The 16,357-nt window shown below is 33.8% G+C and overlaps 5 protein-coding genes across 6 annotated transcripts; 3 read left to right on the plus strand and 2 right to left on the minus strand.

Moving 5' to 3' along the window:
• The first annotated feature begins 1 nt into the window (after nucleotide 1).
• LOC106623110 (man(5)GlcNAc(2)-PP-dolichol translocation protein RFT1) lies at nucleotides 2–2,370 on the plus strand. 2 transcript variants are annotated; one of them, XM_014242502.3, is made up of 7 exons: nucleotides 2–186; nucleotides 280–494; nucleotides 552–993; nucleotides 1,067–1,330; nucleotides 1,404–1,786; nucleotides 1,845–1,965; nucleotides 2,030–2,370. In XM_014242502.3, exons 1-7 carry the CDS (start codon nucleotides 127–129, stop codon nucleotides 2,159–2,161), a joined length of 1,617 nt encoding a protein of 538 aa, XP_014097977.2. In that variant the 5' UTR covers nucleotides 2–126; the 3' UTR covers nucleotides 2,162–2,370. The 2 variants fall into 2 exon arrangements, with proteins under 2 accessions (XP_014097977.2, XP_036234422.2); XM_036378529.2 differs by having other exon boundaries at nucleotides 48–186; nucleotides 254–494.
• Nucleotides 2,371–3,613: 1,243 nt separating this feature from the next.
• Nucleotides 3,614–6,174, plus strand: Lint-O (L(3)mbt interactor in ovarian somatic cells). The gene is made up of 3 exons (XM_014242505.3): nucleotides 3,614–3,910; nucleotides 3,981–4,439; nucleotides 5,037–6,174. The coding sequence occupies exons 1-3, from the start codon at nucleotides 3,812–3,814 to the stop codon at nucleotides 5,808–5,810; spliced, it is 1,332 nt and encodes a 443-aa protein (XP_014097980.2). The 5' UTR covers nucleotides 3,614–3,811; the 3' UTR covers nucleotides 5,811–6,174.
• Nucleotides 6,175–6,324: 150 nt separating this feature from the next.
• Ugalt (UDP-galactose transporter) lies at nucleotides 6,325–9,013 on the minus strand. The gene is made up of 4 exons (XM_014242506.3): nucleotides 8,754–9,013; nucleotides 8,273–8,408; nucleotides 8,088–8,207; nucleotides 6,325–7,527 (listed from the first exon to the last, which is right to left on the minus strand). Exons 1-4 carry the CDS (start codon nucleotides 8,781–8,783, stop codon nucleotides 6,596–6,598), a joined length of 1,218 nt encoding a protein of 405 aa, XP_014097981.2. The 5' UTR covers nucleotides 8,784–9,013; the 3' UTR covers nucleotides 6,325–6,595.
• A 408-nt stretch (nucleotides 9,014–9,421) lies between these two features.
• LOC106623111 (activating signal cointegrator 1 complex subunit 2) lies at nucleotides 9,422–12,267 on the plus strand. Its single transcript, XM_014242503.3, has 7 exons — nucleotides 9,422–9,596; nucleotides 9,652–9,735; nucleotides 9,802–9,959; nucleotides 10,014–10,610; nucleotides 10,668–10,832; nucleotides 10,893–11,033; nucleotides 11,097–12,267. Exons 1-7 carry the CDS (start codon nucleotides 9,567–9,569, stop codon nucleotides 12,139–12,141), a joined length of 2,220 nt encoding a protein of 739 aa, XP_014097978.3. The 5' UTR covers nucleotides 9,422–9,566; the 3' UTR covers nucleotides 12,142–12,267.
• A 1,539-nt stretch (nucleotides 12,268–13,806) lies between these two features.
• On the minus strand, nucleotides 13,807–16,249 carry LOC106626463 (farnesol dehydrogenase). Its single transcript, XM_036356682.2, has 3 exons — nucleotides 15,649–16,249; nucleotides 14,636–14,776; nucleotides 13,807–14,567 (listed from the first exon to the last, which is right to left on the minus strand). Exons 1-3 carry the CDS (start codon nucleotides 16,225–16,227, stop codon nucleotides 14,526–14,528), a joined length of 762 nt encoding a protein of 253 aa, XP_036212575.2. The 5' UTR covers nucleotides 16,228–16,249; the 3' UTR covers nucleotides 13,807–14,525.
• Between the last annotated feature and the right edge of the window lie 108 nt (nucleotides 16,250–16,357).

A 16,357-nucleotide genomic window follows, 5' to 3' on the forward strand; every position in this document is an offset into this window, starting at 1 on the left:
GCATTGACGTGTTTTTGCACTGAAACTTGTTTATGCGTCCATAAATTGTTACTTCTATTCCCGGTGCCTAATATAATGAGACATTTATTATATTATAATAAATTAAGTTAAAACAATTGAAAGAAAATGGAACGTAATGTGCTTCATAGCAGCATACTTAGTGGGGCTTTCAGTATTATTTTCCAGGTATGTTAGTTTATCTATATTTAAACCAGCTATAATCAAATAATTGGTGTCAATAACGGCTGATAAGCCTTTTCTGTTTTTGCTCGTTCGAAGGTTTTATGTCGCATTCTTACTTTTGCCATTAATGCTTTCATTGTACGGAACGTTGGGCGTGATGTGTTAGGCATTATGAACGTACGATTGCTTCTGTTGGAAAGCACTTTACTGTTTTTATCCAGAGAAGCTTTTAACCGGGCAGGATTGAGTGCCACTACTCAGCAACGTAACAAATGCTCATGGGCTCAGTTAATAAATCAAATGTGGCTCACGTGAGTTAATTAATATTTAATAATGAAATTGTAGTTGATAAAAGCAACTATTCTTAGGTCACCGACATGTATAGTTATATGCATTCCTTGCGTATACACTTGGTTGCATCTGTTGACACCCGTTGAGGAGAAATACAATGCGCAATACCAATTTGGTTGCTATGCAATGGCTTTGTCATGTATTGTTGAATTGTGTGCCGAAGCGCCTAGTTTTGTGACACAAGTTTTCTGTTTTGTACGAGTACGAATCGTCTTGAATACTCTACATATATTGGTACGTTCAGCTGTTTTTCTCTGGATTGTAATAAATGACAAAAGCGTCGCAATTAATGCTTTTGCAATAGCTCAGCTAATGAGTACTGCAACAATTATAATTGGAAACTACGGATTCTTTTATTTCTATATTCGAAGACTTAATCAAAATAAAAAACAGAATGATATGAAAGATTTCCCCTTTACAAAATTAAGCGAGTTTTTCCCTGGAGTTATGAAGAATGAAGTAAGTATGGTGAAATATTAATAAAAGTTTACACACTTTTTAATTGAAATATATATTACTAAAATTGTCATAGGATAAATTCTTCAACTCAGAACTGCAAATTCTTACTTTAAGCTTTGTTAAACAGGGCGTACTAAAGCAAATCTTAACTGAAGGTGAGAAATATGTTATGTCTGTAAGCCCAGTACTGAATTTTAGTGAACAAGCTACATATGATGTGGTAAATAATTTGGGGAGCTTGGCGGCACGTTTTATTTTTAGACCTATTGAAGAAAGTAGTTATTTTTTCTTCACACAAACTATTGCTCGTGACGTCGATTTGTATAAGCAAAAACGGGTAAGATTCTATATACCATACATTTTTTTAAGTTTGGAGACAAGATTTTACTTTTTGTTTAATTCTTTTGCAGGAAAGCGTTGTGCAAACAGAAAAAGTTTTACATAATTTGTCCCTAGCAGTTACATCGATTGGACTATTAGCCTTAACATTTGGTCAAAGCTATTCACATACTTTACTTCTACTCTATGGTGGTGTTGATTTTGTTGCCGGCGGACTTCCAGAGAAGCTGTTACGGTGGCATTGTTTAGCTATTTATTTCTTAGCTATAAACGGCATAACGGAGGGTTATATGTTTGCAACGAATACAAGCAGAGATATCGACAAATATAATTACTTAATGGCAATATTCTCCGTTAGTTTTCTAATACTCTCTTACATTTTGACAAGCTTCCTAGGGCCAGTTGGATTTATATTCGCCAATTGTATAAACATGTTTTGTAGGATATGCTACAGGTTTGCATAAGCAAAATTACGTTTATTTGATAAATAATTAATTTTCATATGTTTTTAGCACTCACTTTATATATCGACAATATCAGCCTACAGGTTTAATGCCGCTAAAAGGCTTGTTGCCTGGTAAATGGTTTATCATCACGCTTCTAATAACAGGTTTATTTTGTAAATACGTATCGGTGAGTTCAAGGAAGAATACCAACAATGAATAATTTTTTGATTAATATTACTATTACTTTTTAGTCATCATCAATTCTAGTACATCTATTGTATGGATTTTTAAGTGTTTCTTGTTGTTTACTCGTTTGGTTTATGGAAAACAGTGATCTAGTTAAATTAGGTTGGCGATATGGGCAACGAATTAAAAATGATTGAAAAAAGGGCATAAGCATGTGTAAACTATGAACTTAGCACAATATCTCTATAAAAACATTCATAAAAAAAACGAATTCATATTCAGGCAACTTGTTAAGATTAGTAAAATTAATCACTTGAAATAATTACTAAATTATTTGATTGTAAATAAATGTTATATTTAACCTACTAGCATTGATAATATAACACGAGGTGTGTTCAAGGACAAAGGTGAATTTTAAATTTTGTTTGAAAAGTACTTATTTATTCATCAATATCTATTTCAAAATATCTTCTTCAAAGTAATTCCCCTCGGATATAATACACTTGTGCCAGTGCTTTTTCCAATCCTCGAAGGACTTCTGAAATGCGCTTTTCGGTATGGCCATCAGCTCTTTCTTCGATTCTGACTTGATCTTATTAATTGTGGCAAAACGCTTTTCTTCCATTGGTTTCTTCAGTTTTGGGAATAGGAAAAAATCACAGGGAGTCAAATCTGGTTAATACGGTGATTGAGGCATGATTACGGTTTCGTTTTTGGGCAAAAAAATCACGAATAAGCATTGATGTGTGAGCTGATGCATTATCCTGATGCATAATCCACGACTGGGTTTTCCATTATTCCGATCGTTTGAGCCGTATTGCTTTACGCAAACGTTACATTACGACTTTTTGGCTGGAAGTCATGATGCATCACACCATTGTTAATAAAGAAAACAGCAAGAGCAAAACCTTCACATTTAGTTAAAGCTGGCGTGCCTTTTTCGGTCTTGGCTCATCTGGCAGCATCCATTGGAATTGAGCCTTCGTTTCGACGTCATAACCATATACCCAAGTTTCGTCACCAGTTATGACCCGTATGAGCAAACCCGTATCGTTGTGGACGTCATTCAACAACTCCTCATAATATCAACTAATGCCATATTGCTTTTGCTCAAAATTTAGCAATTTTGGAACTAACATCGCTGTAACACGTTTCATGACCAAAACATTCCGGTTTGTCAACAATTACTTTAACTGTTTCGATGTTTTCTTCGCTTATTGACGTGGTCGCAACTCCAAGATGCTAATCGTCATCAACATGTTCTCAGCCTCCTGTAAAGCTCAAAGACAAAGTGGACTCATCTCAAGCCGCAGTCAACATTTCAAGTGCCTTGGAGCACTTTGTTCCATTTTTAACGCAAAATTTAATACACATCCTTTGATTCATTTCTTTCAAAAGGCGAAAATCGAAGAGCACAGAAAAACTTAGCTATGACATATGATATATGTATATACGCAGCCCGCGAAAAATCAAAATTCACCTTTTCCTTAGAACACACCTCGTGTATATATTTTTTATACTTTTAGCACTTATTATATTTATTTCTCAATTATTATTATGGTGAACGACTAGTCAGAGGAAGAAGAAGACATTGTATATCGAAGCCAAAAAGTAGTTCGATTACTAAAGTATATCGTTTTCATTGTTTAAAGTTTACACTTCACTAAGTAAAAAAAAAAATATAATAATCCTGATAGAGATTTTAATGAAAATTATTTTTCGAAAAGTTAAATATCATAAATTGTTACGTAATTTTTTCGATAGATATCCGGTCTATAAATTCTGAAATTGGAATTTCAGGAAGCTTCGAATATACTATTTTCCCAACAAGGTTGAGTTTCTAGAAAATGAAAAAAGTTGCTCGCTTGCGAATTGCACAGCAGGATGATGCTGCCAGTATTACGAGCTCCGAAAATATGGCTGTACGAACAACAGGACGTATAAAAGTGGGTATTCTTTATTTTTAATCAAAAATAAATAACATAAATTTACAAGTTTATTTATTGTTTCATTTAGAAACCTAAAGCCGTCTTTGATCCTTCTGACAATTATTTGCCACGTTCACAACGTGTTAATACTGCAGCGACACATTCAGGCGGTACGGGCCCGACAGCAACAGGAATATCTATCCTTATTGATCGGAAACGGGACACACCAACTTTACAAAATCAAGATACACAGCAAAATAAACGTCTTTCCCAATCCTCAATAAGTTCGACCGGCACATCTGGTTCTGTTGGTGAAATTGCGTCAACAGAAGTTGTATGTGATGTTTGTCAAAAGCGCGAAGCCAAGCGCGGTACTCACGCCAGGAATAAATTAATATCTTGTTTGGAATGCGAACGAAGAGTACATAAACTATGCCTACAGGTAGATTTTGAAGATATTGACATTTTACGTCAAAACTACAAGTGCGAAAATTGCCGTACATGCGATGTATGTGACGCTTTTAATGACTGCGAACCAAAAATTAACGTAAGTGCTTATTTCTCTATAATCTTCCTATATTGACGCGAATATTACAAATACGCGAGTGGAAAGTCGATTTTTTCAATAATACTATTTTAATTTTTCGAAAACTGAGTTGTTCTTTCGCGTCGAACTTCCTTCTGCACAGCACGGGGAGTCCATAGTTCTTTTGCCAGCCAGTGCGGAAAGAGTTCGACGATCCTCTCTATTCGCCCGTATCATGAGATTGCGGCGCAAAAGAAATTTCTTCTTTATTTTTGACAAGAAATCGTCTAACTCGTTAAACTTGTAATTACAGTTAAGTGATCTGAATTCTACAGAATTTTGCCGCTAAACAACAACAATTAAGTTACTTGAAAAATATATGCAAAGTCTGTTAAATATATTATTATATAAATACATAAATTATTGAAAAAATTTTACTTTTTTCGCGTCAAAATAAGATGATTTAAAAAAAATTTAATTTTTGAGACTTTCGTTTGGGGACCTAAACTATACACTTACCAAAAATATATTTCATTCTTTTTTTTATTTTTTATTCGTTTATAGTTAATTTCCTTAGAAATATTGTATTCAAATTAAATATTTTTTCTCTTTGTTTAGCAACCAATGGTGACGTGTTCTAAATGCGTTAAATCATATCATCTGACCTGCCACATTCCCAATGTGTTTAAATACCAACAGACTTTTCGATGGAAATGCAATAAATGTCAACCGTGTATAAACAATGGAGGTTCTGCTTTACCAGTGAAAACAATACGGGAAATCATTGGTGATGATCCACATCGCTCAAAATGTACCCAATTTCTTCAGCAAAACATAAACATTGCAGAAGCTGCAGCCGAAGCGAAAAGTGCTGCTACCAAACTTTCAACACAGGATGTGCAAGTAGGTAATGATAATGGACAAAAACAAGGCAAGAGTGGTATAGAAAGCGATGGAAGTTGCCTAGAAAGCGGGGGTAGTAGTACTACAAGTAGCAGTAGCACAACCAGTAGCAACATCACCAGTGTAAGTGGCGATGCAAAGATTGGCGATGCTATGGCATCAAAAAGACCAAAAACGCATCACGATGAGACTATAAATAGTAATACACCGGTTATCCGATATAGCCCTTATGAACCAATAGATGTGCCCGATGTAAAGGATTGGAATGCTGATCAAGTCGCTACTTATTTTGCCAAGTACTTTCCTAACGAGGCGCACGTTTTTAAGGAACATGAAATCGATGGAACTTCACTGTTGTTGCTTAAGCGCAGTGATGTTATTAAAAAGCTGCCAATTAAATTGGGTCCTTCACTGCGTATTTACAGTTTAATATTAAAAATACAGACACAGTTAAATGATCCAACACTTGGTTGGAATTGTGGACTTTAAAGCTTATTAGTATCACTGAACGTTACAACCACATATTTTATCAACATATTACATATTCGATTATTTTAATTCGGTTCCGCTTCAAACTTAAAGAACTTGTTTAGTTTTTTCTTTAATCTAAATTTTATTATTGGTTACCAATTTTGAATATTTCTTTAGCAATGAAGCGTTTACGCACTGTTAAGAATTATATACGTGCTCACAATACGCAGTGTATAAATGTGTATTTACATATATAAGTTCGCACCACGTACTGACCCATTGCAGTATATATTGGTAGCGAAAGGTGAATTTATAATATTTTTCAATATCAATTTAATGTGAATAAAAAATACTGTTCTTTTAACAGTTTTCAGTTAATTAATTTAATGAATATTTCAATTAATCCGGTACGTAACATTTAGAGTTATTTATTGGCAAATAATGTAAAATATGAGAACCCATTCTATTTTAAAAGAATTTCAAACAACAAACGTTTTGTTTTATGTGCAATTCCTACATAATGAAAACTCTCTTGGGCGTTTAAATATATTTTATATTTTCTATATAGGCATAAATGCATATGCTTACAACTAAATATTGTAGTTTTTTGAGATTAAGTAAATTGCGTTCAATATGAATAACTAACTAAAAACATTTTTAAGTTCGCAGTCAGTTTCCTTTATAAATGACTTAAGTTGTATAACTGACGTTTAATCGTTTTAATTAAAATTAAAACATTAAATTACATTTCGAATACTGTGAATCAATTGCTAAATTAATTTTAGTTTTAAACATCGAAATATTTAAACTCTGGGCAAAAGTTGTTCCTCATCCTCTAATTGTGCTGGGTTCTTTTGTGCTGCATTCATTGTTGTCTGCTTTGAGTTACCGGTTGACTTAGTGGGATCGTAACCATACAAAAATATAGAAGCAATAACCAATCCCGCACCAATTGCAAAACGTATAGTCAAGTTGAAGTCGAATAAATAAATAGATGCTACACATGAAACGACTATAGCTAAGGAGGTAGCAAATCCTTTTAATATGTTATCAGCATATTTTACCACGACTGCTACTATAAGTCCGCCACCCGCCTGTAGGAGTATTAAATACCAAATGAACAAGTCATAACCATGGAAGAAACCGGCGCTTGCGATTTGATGTCCATCGTTAATGAAGCAAGTCAGCATACCAAATGGTATGCTGAGCAAACTTAGTTGTACGTTACGCATCCATACGGATATATCGGCGCCTTTAAGGATTTTTTCAAAGTATATCCCAGCGAAACCCGACAGAAAACAAGCTCCAAGTGCTGCCCACAATCCGAGCATTCGATTTTGCTCCGGTCCAGTTGATGGTGCACTTCCTGCACTATCATCCACGGTTTGCGCTAACTGCACCATTACAACGCCAACAATTAGCAACAATAATGCACCCCACTGTGTGTTGATAAGGCGGCGTCGCAGTATGAATACAGCAAACATGGCGGTCGTAAGTATCTTAAGTTGATAGGTCACTTGATAAGTGGCCGCATCCAAATGTGAAGCGGACACATATAGTAAATTATTTTGCACAATATAAACTAGTGAAGGAACGCACACTTTGAGTGTATCCACAGGATTCGCAATAATAGTTTTGTGCAGCGTATGTACAAATTTCTGTGCGTCTTTACCCTCCTCATTGAATACCAAAACCAAGCAGGTGACTAGTTTGACTATCTCCGACATAAGCACGGCTAAAAAATAAAAATGAAATACAATAATACTGCTTAAATGTACAATTGTTAAACGATGTTGTGACAGTAAAAAGTAAGAACAAATATTTACTATTTTAAATAAAATTTCAATTTAAAGCCTTTATTATAAATATAATATTAATATTTACTGCTTCTGTTTTATATTTGAGCATTTTCATATATTATTGTACATAGCCTAAATATTCAAAGTCTCTCAAACAAATAATTATAAATAGATATACTCATTTAAGTACTAGATAAATAATATGGAATAGTATTTTAAACACGGAAAAAGTGCTTAAATTAGCTATATGCTAGAATTAGGTTTTTATCTCCACCTCTACTTTCTGATTAGAAAACCGGAAATATTTCTTATCTTGCAAAAGAACAAGTGTTTGCTTCTATTATAAATTTTATTGAGTCTAAGCATATATACATATATGTATCATATACATGCAAATATGTATGTATATATGTACATATGTATGAATTACGAATGATAATTGTAAAAAAACTTCCGAAGTTGATTTAACTATTTTTTATTAAATAAAACTACACACCTGTAGAACTGATGAAAATATCACCCTGTCGTGTGCGTGCATATCGCATACTAAGTCCAAGTATTGCATTTTGCAATGTTAGCGTTATTAAACTGATGTACTTCAAAGTGTTGGCGTTTACTAAAAATTGTAGGTATATTTTTTTATATGAAGAACAAAACGGATATTTATTGTGTCATACTAACCGTGTATATTCATGGCAGTTGTTGGTATAGAAGTTGTGGTCATTAAAGTATGGGCAGGAATTGTAACTACTACCGATGAGTTTCTCTGGCCACTTCCACCAAAGTCTTGTACTCTGACTTGACCACGTCCAAACACCTGTAGTTTATTTATAGAATTTTAATTATTTAATTTATTACAGCAATACTTTTTTGCGCTTTTTTTTTAACTAAGATATCACATTCAGCATTTTATCCAATCAGACACGTAAACAGAAAATTTCCCATAAGAAACAATACCGCAAAAGCAACACGCACAAAACAGGAAAACAAGCAAAAGGGAAGTGAAGAATGATGCACATTGCTCAGCGATAAGATGCAAATTCAGAAGTAAACAAAAAAGCACAATTTGTTGCTCTAACAACGACCTTACAACGGCGTTACATTTTTACGCGTAAATTACTGTTTAAACAAACATTTAAAGTATATACATATATAAACTCACATCTTCTATAGCTTTTTCCATTTGCGCCATTTGGAAGAGTATAGTGCTACAATCGTCTTTTAATTTAAGACTACACTTTTACTTTTCAATTATTTATTCTAATGTTCACTCGTGTGATAAATTTTTACCGCCCAATTATGTGCTTTACGTGAAACTGAACATTTTCCTCTTTGTTAAATATTAATTATGTGTCAGCCCTAAGCAGCAAATAATATTTATTCAAGTGCTGCGCTTGAACATTCAAAACAAAATGATCATCTGAAGAACTACTCACGTTATAACATTAAATGAATGTTTATCAGCGTATTTATCTGCATGTGTGTGCTTATCAAAGGTATATTTTAAGATATAAGTATGTATATTTTACACCTTGCTACTGTTGTTATGTTTACTTTTTTTGGCTTTGCTCACTTTGAAGTTCATTGTCTTCCTAATATTTAACATGTTTCACTTACATCCTATTCCTTCAAAGCGTTTGCGCTCATCTAAATTTTAAGGTGAAATTCAAAAAGAAAATGGAAGGGGCAGATATTGATGAAGTGAAAAAATGTGAAAAGTTATATATTTGCAATATATAGCAACGGAGCAAAACATTTAGTAAATTGCAATCATACAAAATATTTAAACTCATTTACTTCTAATGAATATTCTCACAATTGTACGAAAACGAAATGTACAAAAATCAACGTTTAAAAATGTAATCAATTAAAGTGTGGCAATACCATCATTGGCAACAGCTGTTACACGAATTTCGCAATTGTTAAATTTATAAAGCTTTATTGCACATATTTACGTTTCATTTCTCTATATAAAATGAGTTTCACTATCCCAGGGGAGTTCCCGGTAAATAACACAAAACATTTATTAATTCGTGTAAATAAAATAAAATTTTTTATAGAATCTGGAGAAGAAATCACTAGATCAATTAGTACTTCGAATACCAGCAGACGATGGTTTAAAACCATGCTCCATGCCAGCTTTGGTAAAACTTTATTTTATACATTTAATTGAAATAAATAATATATAAATATAATATATATATAAATAGCATAAACACTGGGCTCCTCGTGCCAATTTTACAACATATGTAAGTCTTTTGACTCAGTATGGTCGTGTGAAAAGTGGTGTAGAATTGGAGGAGTGGCATTACAACTCAAATTGCTTTTGCAAAGACATGCATTTCTTGCTAAACTGTCGCCATCATGAGTAAGTGTAAAGTTTGCCTAAGAAATTCGAAAATTAATTGGTTAAGCTTTATAGGTTTTGGTCATATATGGTGTTTCAAAAGACTGCGCTAGCGGCGGTCGTTTCCTTTTTACAACGAACGACACCATTTTATTTAAATGTTTGGTCACAAATTGTTCAACAACAAAATATTATAGAAATATACGAACAAATACTAGAACTTGTGCTGCGTATCGTTTGCCGGCTTATTACTAATCGTGAATCGGATGAAGCTTGGTTAAGGGTTGAGCATCAGCGTGAATTGATTTATAAAAACTATTTAATATCTGTGCCAATGTTATTCGATTTACTTATGGCTGTCGGAGATGCAGATCCACAAAACACCGCAGTTTTACGTCGAATTTTCGAGTCACTTTTACGAATTGAACCAAACTATAAGCAGGATATCTTAGCAGCATTGTCATTTTTTCGCACCGCATTTCGAAGTATACAAACACAAACCGAAAATGAGGGATTCGAAGGTGCTGGTGGAGGTGATTTAGATGAGAATGCTGAAACCCCGTATGATGATGTTGCTTTATACACCTTAGACTGTGCGTATTCACTAAGTGTGCTTTTAGCTGTTTGTCCGGAAGTGCAGGCCTTATGCGCTGAAATTAAATTGGGACAAAGGTGCAAAAGCTTATTTCATATAAATGTATATATTACTAACTATATTTTAATTTTTAGTATTGCACAGTTCTATGATAATACAATTCCTTTTTTGTACAAAAATATATTCCTCATTAACGAGGCTGCTACAAGTTTGGGCTGGCTTAATATGGCGCGGTTAGAATATTTAAAGGCTTTTCGAAGTATAGCTTACAGCTTTGTTGAAGCAGTCATGGCGAACCCGTAAGATCCTTTACGATTTTTCATCTTAATTAGTGTGTACTTATACATATTTATGTTCAGAGAGGAGAGTATGTCGAACGCTGAACAACTTATAGGATTACTGACTGAATGCCTCTCAGAACAGACTTTCGTAAATGATTATGGCCGCTTATACCCTGTTGAACTAGACGTTGATATACTTAAACAATCCTGCAAAAACTTGTACGTATAAAAGTTTAGAATATATACATTTTATATAGATAATAATTGAAAGGTTTTTTAAAGGGATGGATTTAAAGCTTCCTTTATTGTGCAAGGATATCAACAAGAATCAAAACCTACAATGGATAAGAATAATTTTAAATCCAATAAAAAAGTTAAAAATTCAGCGAAATTAAATAATAAAAATAACCAAACCTCAAATAAAGACACAAATATTATATCGTCCACTGCTGTAGCTCAAGAACGTGATATTGATTTAGAAGTAACGTCAGTATTGGATGTTCTGCCTCACTTAGGCACAGGGTTTGTTCGGCGTATACTGTCGCGCTATAACAACAGTGAAGAGGCTATCGCCGCTATACTCGAAAACAATCTACCACCCGATCTAGTGAATTCAGACCAAACCGAGGTATATATACCACCCGATCCACAAGATAAGACTTATCAACAGACTGGTGTTAAACACTTTAACGTTTATGATGGCGATGCATATGATGTCATGACGCAAGATAACCCTAAATGTATTATAAAACAGGGTAAAGGCATGCCAAATGCACCAAAAGATGCTGCCCAATTGTTAGATGATAAAAGTGATTTAGCTGAATTAAAATCACGCTACCAAGCGTATACACTAGTCAGTGAAGGTGAAAGTAGCAATGATGAATACAATGATGAATATGATGACAGCTATGAAGCATTATTGGAAAGTGAGACACGTGTTGTTAAATCCAAACAGCTCAAAGCTGGACTAGCAAATGTTGAAGATGTATCTGACGAAGAGAGTGAGGATGATCAGGAAACTGCAGGAGATAAATCTAATTCAGATGCACAAAATGATCGTAATAAACGATTGAATTTTTGTGAAAATCCCGAGGATATACGAGCTCGTTACGAAGCTCGACGACAAGCTAAATGGAGTAATCGCAATCATGGCGGCAATTTCGATAATAGTAAACCGCGAGACGTTGTTGGCGCGCCAAAAGGTCAAGGCCAAGATAAAGATACTTTGAGAAATCGCGAAAAAAAAGAGAAAAATAAATCTTCGCGTGCAAATCATAACCGTAAAATGGGTGCAGCCTTTAAACGTAGCAAAGGAATGATGGGCTAATCGTGTTGAAGGTTCGTGTTCGCTATTGTTAATTTGCGTAGTTTTGAATTGATTATTACCCAAAATATTGAACATTTTTTTTATGAAATAAAAGTTTAAAATAACAAAGTTGTCAAAGAATTGAAATTTTGTCTGTCTTTGTGTTTTAGTCGTCGCATTCTTTCAGTATTGCTTTAATCACACTAACAACTACGTTATAATATATAAAATTATGCTAATTTTTTGCCAGGAATACCAATTTAATAATATGCCAAGGCATAGTCAAGAAAACCGTCAACTAACAACATCTATATATTTTTTATAAGAAACTAAAAGAGACGAGTTGAAACCGCAGAAAAAAAAGTTTTGTTTTTATTTAATGTTATTTCGCTCTGTTGTAGAATTTTTTAATAAGTCAAATTATTTGAAACTGTTCGTAAATAATATCTTAATGTATTATCTAATATCTCCAGTACAATATTAATATATGTAACTAACGACAACTCAGGTTTATAGTTCTGCAATAGGTCAAACAACAAGAATCTAAATACACTAATATTATAGTAACAATTGAAAAGTAAGTATTTTTCTTTTTGAATTTTAGGTGCAATTTAATGATTTAAGTTAGAAATTTGTCGCAAGTCAAGAAACAATGCAAGATCACAGTTCTACAGATAATATTGGCGGTAAGTGCTATAATATACTCTATGGTATATGAATATAATATAATATCATAAAAACATATGTAAATATGTATTAAAATTTGAAAGATATTTGAAAATATATACAGATCATATTCCATTTGCCACTCGCTATCCGATTTTATTGTATTTCGGCGATCTAATACTAAGTAGGTTCGTAAGTCTTAAGGAGCACACCCTGTGTGACAACCTAAAAAAAGCGCTTTTGGGGAATTAATGCCCCTATTGCGGTTTTCAACCCAACTGCATTTTGGTTGAAGTTCTGAAATTCGGTATTATAGTTTTTAACTCAACCCGTTAAAAAATTTTGGGTTGAAGTGTTTTTTTTTTGGGACTAGAGTATCAAAAATTTCAACAGCTTACAAGCAGTTGAAGTTAAACATTATTGAATTTATTTATGAAAATTCTTAACAGAAAATAGAAAATGGGTAAAAAAAAATTATTTTATTTATAATATCAAACTATTTTAATCAGTAGAAAGGTGAAAAATTTGTTGAGCTCGTTGAGTAAAATCCCGAAACTGGACGAGGAAAGCTACAATTTCGAAACCTTAAAATTAAAATTAAAGGACCTTGGAAAGTGTTTCAAACATAAAGAGTTGATACAATCTACTACTCCTAAGAATATACTTTTTCTCCAAATTTTGAATGAATTTGAGTGATCGCGGAGGCGTTTTCTTATGCGCATCACCAACATTTTTGTCATCGTAATCAAAATTAATGTCCATTTCTATAATGATTCCCCTTATCGTGAGCAATAACTACAATACATCAAAGCATTTTGATTTTTCGTTTAAAAACTTTCAGCTGTTCAATTAACTGTCAAATTTTAATTTTTTTAGATTGACAACACTAATGAAACTTCGACTGAAAATCGTAATACCAAAAAAGAGTTGGGTTGATCCGAGGTTGAATTGCTTTAACTTCAACTTAACTGAGTGGAATTAAAAACCGAAATAGGGATATAAAAAAAACTACTGTATCAATTGTTGTAAAAATATTATGGTATATTTATTTATATTTTAAAAATACAAAGTCATATTTTTGAAGTAAGCAAGAAAAACGTTAACTTCGATTGCACCGAAGCCAGATTACCGTTGAAAAACATTTCAGTTCACAAACATTCAGTTTATATGTCAGCTGTATGCTATAGTGGTTCGATCTGAACAATTTATTCAGCTTTACCATAGCCTTGGGTAAGAATCTTTGCCAAATTTCGTGCCAAATAAAAAAAATGTCTATATAAAAACTTGTTTTTGATAGTTTAGTTTGTATGGCAGCTATGTGCTATATTAGTCCTATCTGAAAAATTTGTCCGGAGATTGTAGCGTTGTTTTGGGCAATGTTCTCAGCCAAATTACGTGAAAATATCTTGTCTAATAAAAAAGTTTTTAAAAAGATTTATTTTGATCGTTAAGTTTGTATGACAGCTATATGGGTCGATATGACCGGTTCCAAAAAATGAGCATTTTCTTGGCGAAAAAATAATGTGTGCAAAATTTCAGATCGATATCTCAAAAACTGAGGGCTAGTTCGGTTATATACAGACAGACATACGGACATGGCTAAATCGACTCAACTCGTCACACTGATCATTTCGATATACATATGTGTATATTATAAAGTTTCCGACGTTTCCTTCTGGGTCTTACAACCTTCATGGCAAATTTAATATACCCTGTTCACGGTTTAAATATACAAATTATTAAAATTTTTCGCCCATTGGCTTTATGGTGATGTTGTGAACCTAGAAAAAAAATATATAACAGGTGTTATTCAAATAAAACCCTTTATGTACAAATTTCTTGTATGTACCTGTACATTTGGAGGTGTGCTTATCGACCATAATACAGCATCGGCAACATCTTCCGACGTAAGGCTTGGTAGCATGTCTTTGACAACGTTGCGAATAGAAGTGGGTAGTATGTCGGTATCGACAATGCCTGGACTGATGGTCTATAATACAATTAAAATCAAAAAATATGCGTATGAGATTAATTATGCGATATCCAATATAAAAAATTATGGCAGACAGATACATGTACATATTTAATCTTGGACGTTGACGGCATAAATGAAATAATGAAAATACTTTTATTTACGATCAAATCTTTAACAGTTCTACTACGCGGCCTCTTCTCATTATTTCCCAAATGACATTGTGTGTCGCAATCTTTGATATTTATCATACCATCTAATCAGATTTGACACGGACTGACAAAAAAAAACTATATTTTCACATAGTTTAATACAAATTTTTATTATCGCCTTCGAAATATGCACTTGACGCCAATGCTTTAGCAAATTTCCCATACACTTGTTATAAGTATTGCCTGGGTACCTGGGTTGATTGCTTCTACTCGACGTCTTTTTTTGCAAAATACTTAGGTCTTTTGGTACGACTCTGGCATTGACACGCTTCGTACTGAAAACATTCACCAAAATGCTGAGTCGATCCATAAGAGATGTTGATATCATCTCTCTGATGTCAAGCACTGCAGCTTCATTACCTGCACTGAATCCTTTGTGCCATTTAAATACTTGTGTTCGTGACAAAGTGGACTCCCCAAAATACTTCTGCAACATTCTCAACGAATCTGTTGTAATTCTATTGGAAACACTAAATTGCAAGCAAACTCGTTGTTAAATTTTTTTTCCTAGATAAAGATCACCAGAAAAACTCTTCGCGAGGTAAACACACACTAACGGACATATGGAGATCACACAATCTATATGGACCAGTTTGGGTCAAATTTGATCAGCGGAGTCCTAATGATGGCACTTTCATTATTCTCTACAATATTCTTTCATGTCTGAATTCCACGTACCGTTATTCGTACACGAGTCTTGTGTCGTTGGAATTCTTGTCGATAAATTTCGTTCATAGCTCGTAAAGCGAACTTTGTTGCAGGATATATATTGAGCGATGGCAAGTTTGGACCCAAATTCGGCACTTGCAAACCAGCCACACTATTAATGATCAGTATATGACCTTCAACATCACGTTCACGCATTGAATTGAAAGCCTCGCGTGTACAAAAAACCGTACCCATCAGATTCGTATCGATGGTGTTGCGTATTTCATTCGTATTCTGACGTGCACTCAACTCTGTGGTCGCTATAATACCAGCATTATTCACCAGTACATCAACACCGGCGCCCAGCCTCTGCTTCGTCCACTTGAAAGCATCGTTCACACTCTCCTCCTTTGTTATGTCACATTTGTAGGCGTGCAAATTGGAGCGAAATCGCGTAGGTAATTCCTGTTGCAATAGCGCAATCCGTTCCTGGCGACGTGCTAATCCAACAACAACAAATCCAGCACACACCAAAGCCTTAGCACAAGCAGCACCGATGCCACTGCTAGCACCAGTTACCATAGCAACTTTGCCCTGCCAACGCTCCATGTTGAATGTGATGGCAAGTGATTATGATTTAATATTCAGATATTCAAGTGAAACCATATAACTGCAATATTAGTTAATCGATATTGTAAAAAATTAGTATCGACCTAAATCATCATGCATAAGTAACTAC

The sequence above is a fragment of the Bactrocera oleae genome, chromosome 5 (genome assembly GCF_042242935.1).
Source record: "Bactrocera oleae isolate idBacOlea1 chromosome 5, idBacOlea1, whole genome shotgun sequence".
NCBI classification, from domain to species: domain Eukaryota; kingdom Metazoa; phylum Arthropoda; class Insecta; order Diptera; family Tephritidae; genus Bactrocera; species Bactrocera oleae.

Coding starts and splice junctions, on each gene's coding strand:
- LOC106623110 (XM_014242502.3), top strand. CDS start 127: ATGGAACGTAATGTGCTTCATAGCAGCATACTTAGTGGGGCTTTCAGT. Junction 1,331..1,403: donor ATTTGTATAAGCAAAAACGG/GTAAGATTCTAT, acceptor ATTCTTTTGCAG/GAAAGCGTTGTGCAAACAGA. Junction 1,966..2,029: donor TATTTTGTAAATACGTATCG/GTGAGTTCAAGG, acceptor ATTACTTTTTAG/TCATCATCAATTCTAGTACA.
- Lint-O (XM_014242505.3), top strand. CDS start 3,812: ATGAAAAAAGTTGCTCGCTTGCGAATTGCACAGCAGGATGATGCTGCC. Junction 3,911..3,980: donor GAACAACAGGACGTATAAAA/GTGGGTATTCTT, acceptor TGTTTCATTTAG/AAACCTAAAGCCGTCTTTGA. Junction 4,440..5,036: donor ACTGCGAACCAAAAATTAAC/GTAAGTGCTTAT, acceptor CTCTTTGTTTAG/CAACCAATGGTGACGTGTTC.
- Ugalt (XM_014242506.3), bottom strand. CDS start 8,783: ATGGCGCAAATGGAAAAAGCTATAGAAGAT. Junction 8,409..8,753: donor TGGAAAAAGCTATAGAAGAT/GTGAGTTTATAT, acceptor AATAAACTACAG/GTGTTTGGACGTGGTCAAGT. Junction 7,528..8,087: donor TATTTTCATCAGTTCTACAG/GTGTGTAGTTTT, acceptor TTTATTTTTTAG/CCGTGCTTATGTCGGAGATA.
- LOC106623111 (XM_014242503.3), top strand. CDS start 9,567: ATGAGTTTCACTATCCCAGGGGAGTTCCCG. Junction 9,597..9,651: donor CTATCCCAGGGGAGTTCCCG/GTAAATAACACA, acceptor AATTTTTTATAG/AATCTGGAGAAGAAATCACT. Junction 11,034..11,096: donor AAACAATCCTGCAAAAACTT/GTACGTATAAAA, acceptor GGTTTTTTAAAG/GGATGGATTTAAAGCTTCCT.
- LOC106626463 (XM_036356682.2), bottom strand. CDS start 16,227: ATGGAGCGTTGGCAGGGCAAAGTTGCTATGGTAACTGGTGCTAGCAGT. Junction 14,777..15,648: donor AGACTCGTGTACGAATAACG/GTACGTGGAATT, acceptor ATTGTATTATAG/ACCATCAGTCCAGGCATTGT. Junction 14,568..14,635: donor GCACACCTCCAAATGTACAG/GTACATACAAGA, acceptor TTTTTTTTCTAG/GTTCACAACATCACCATAAA.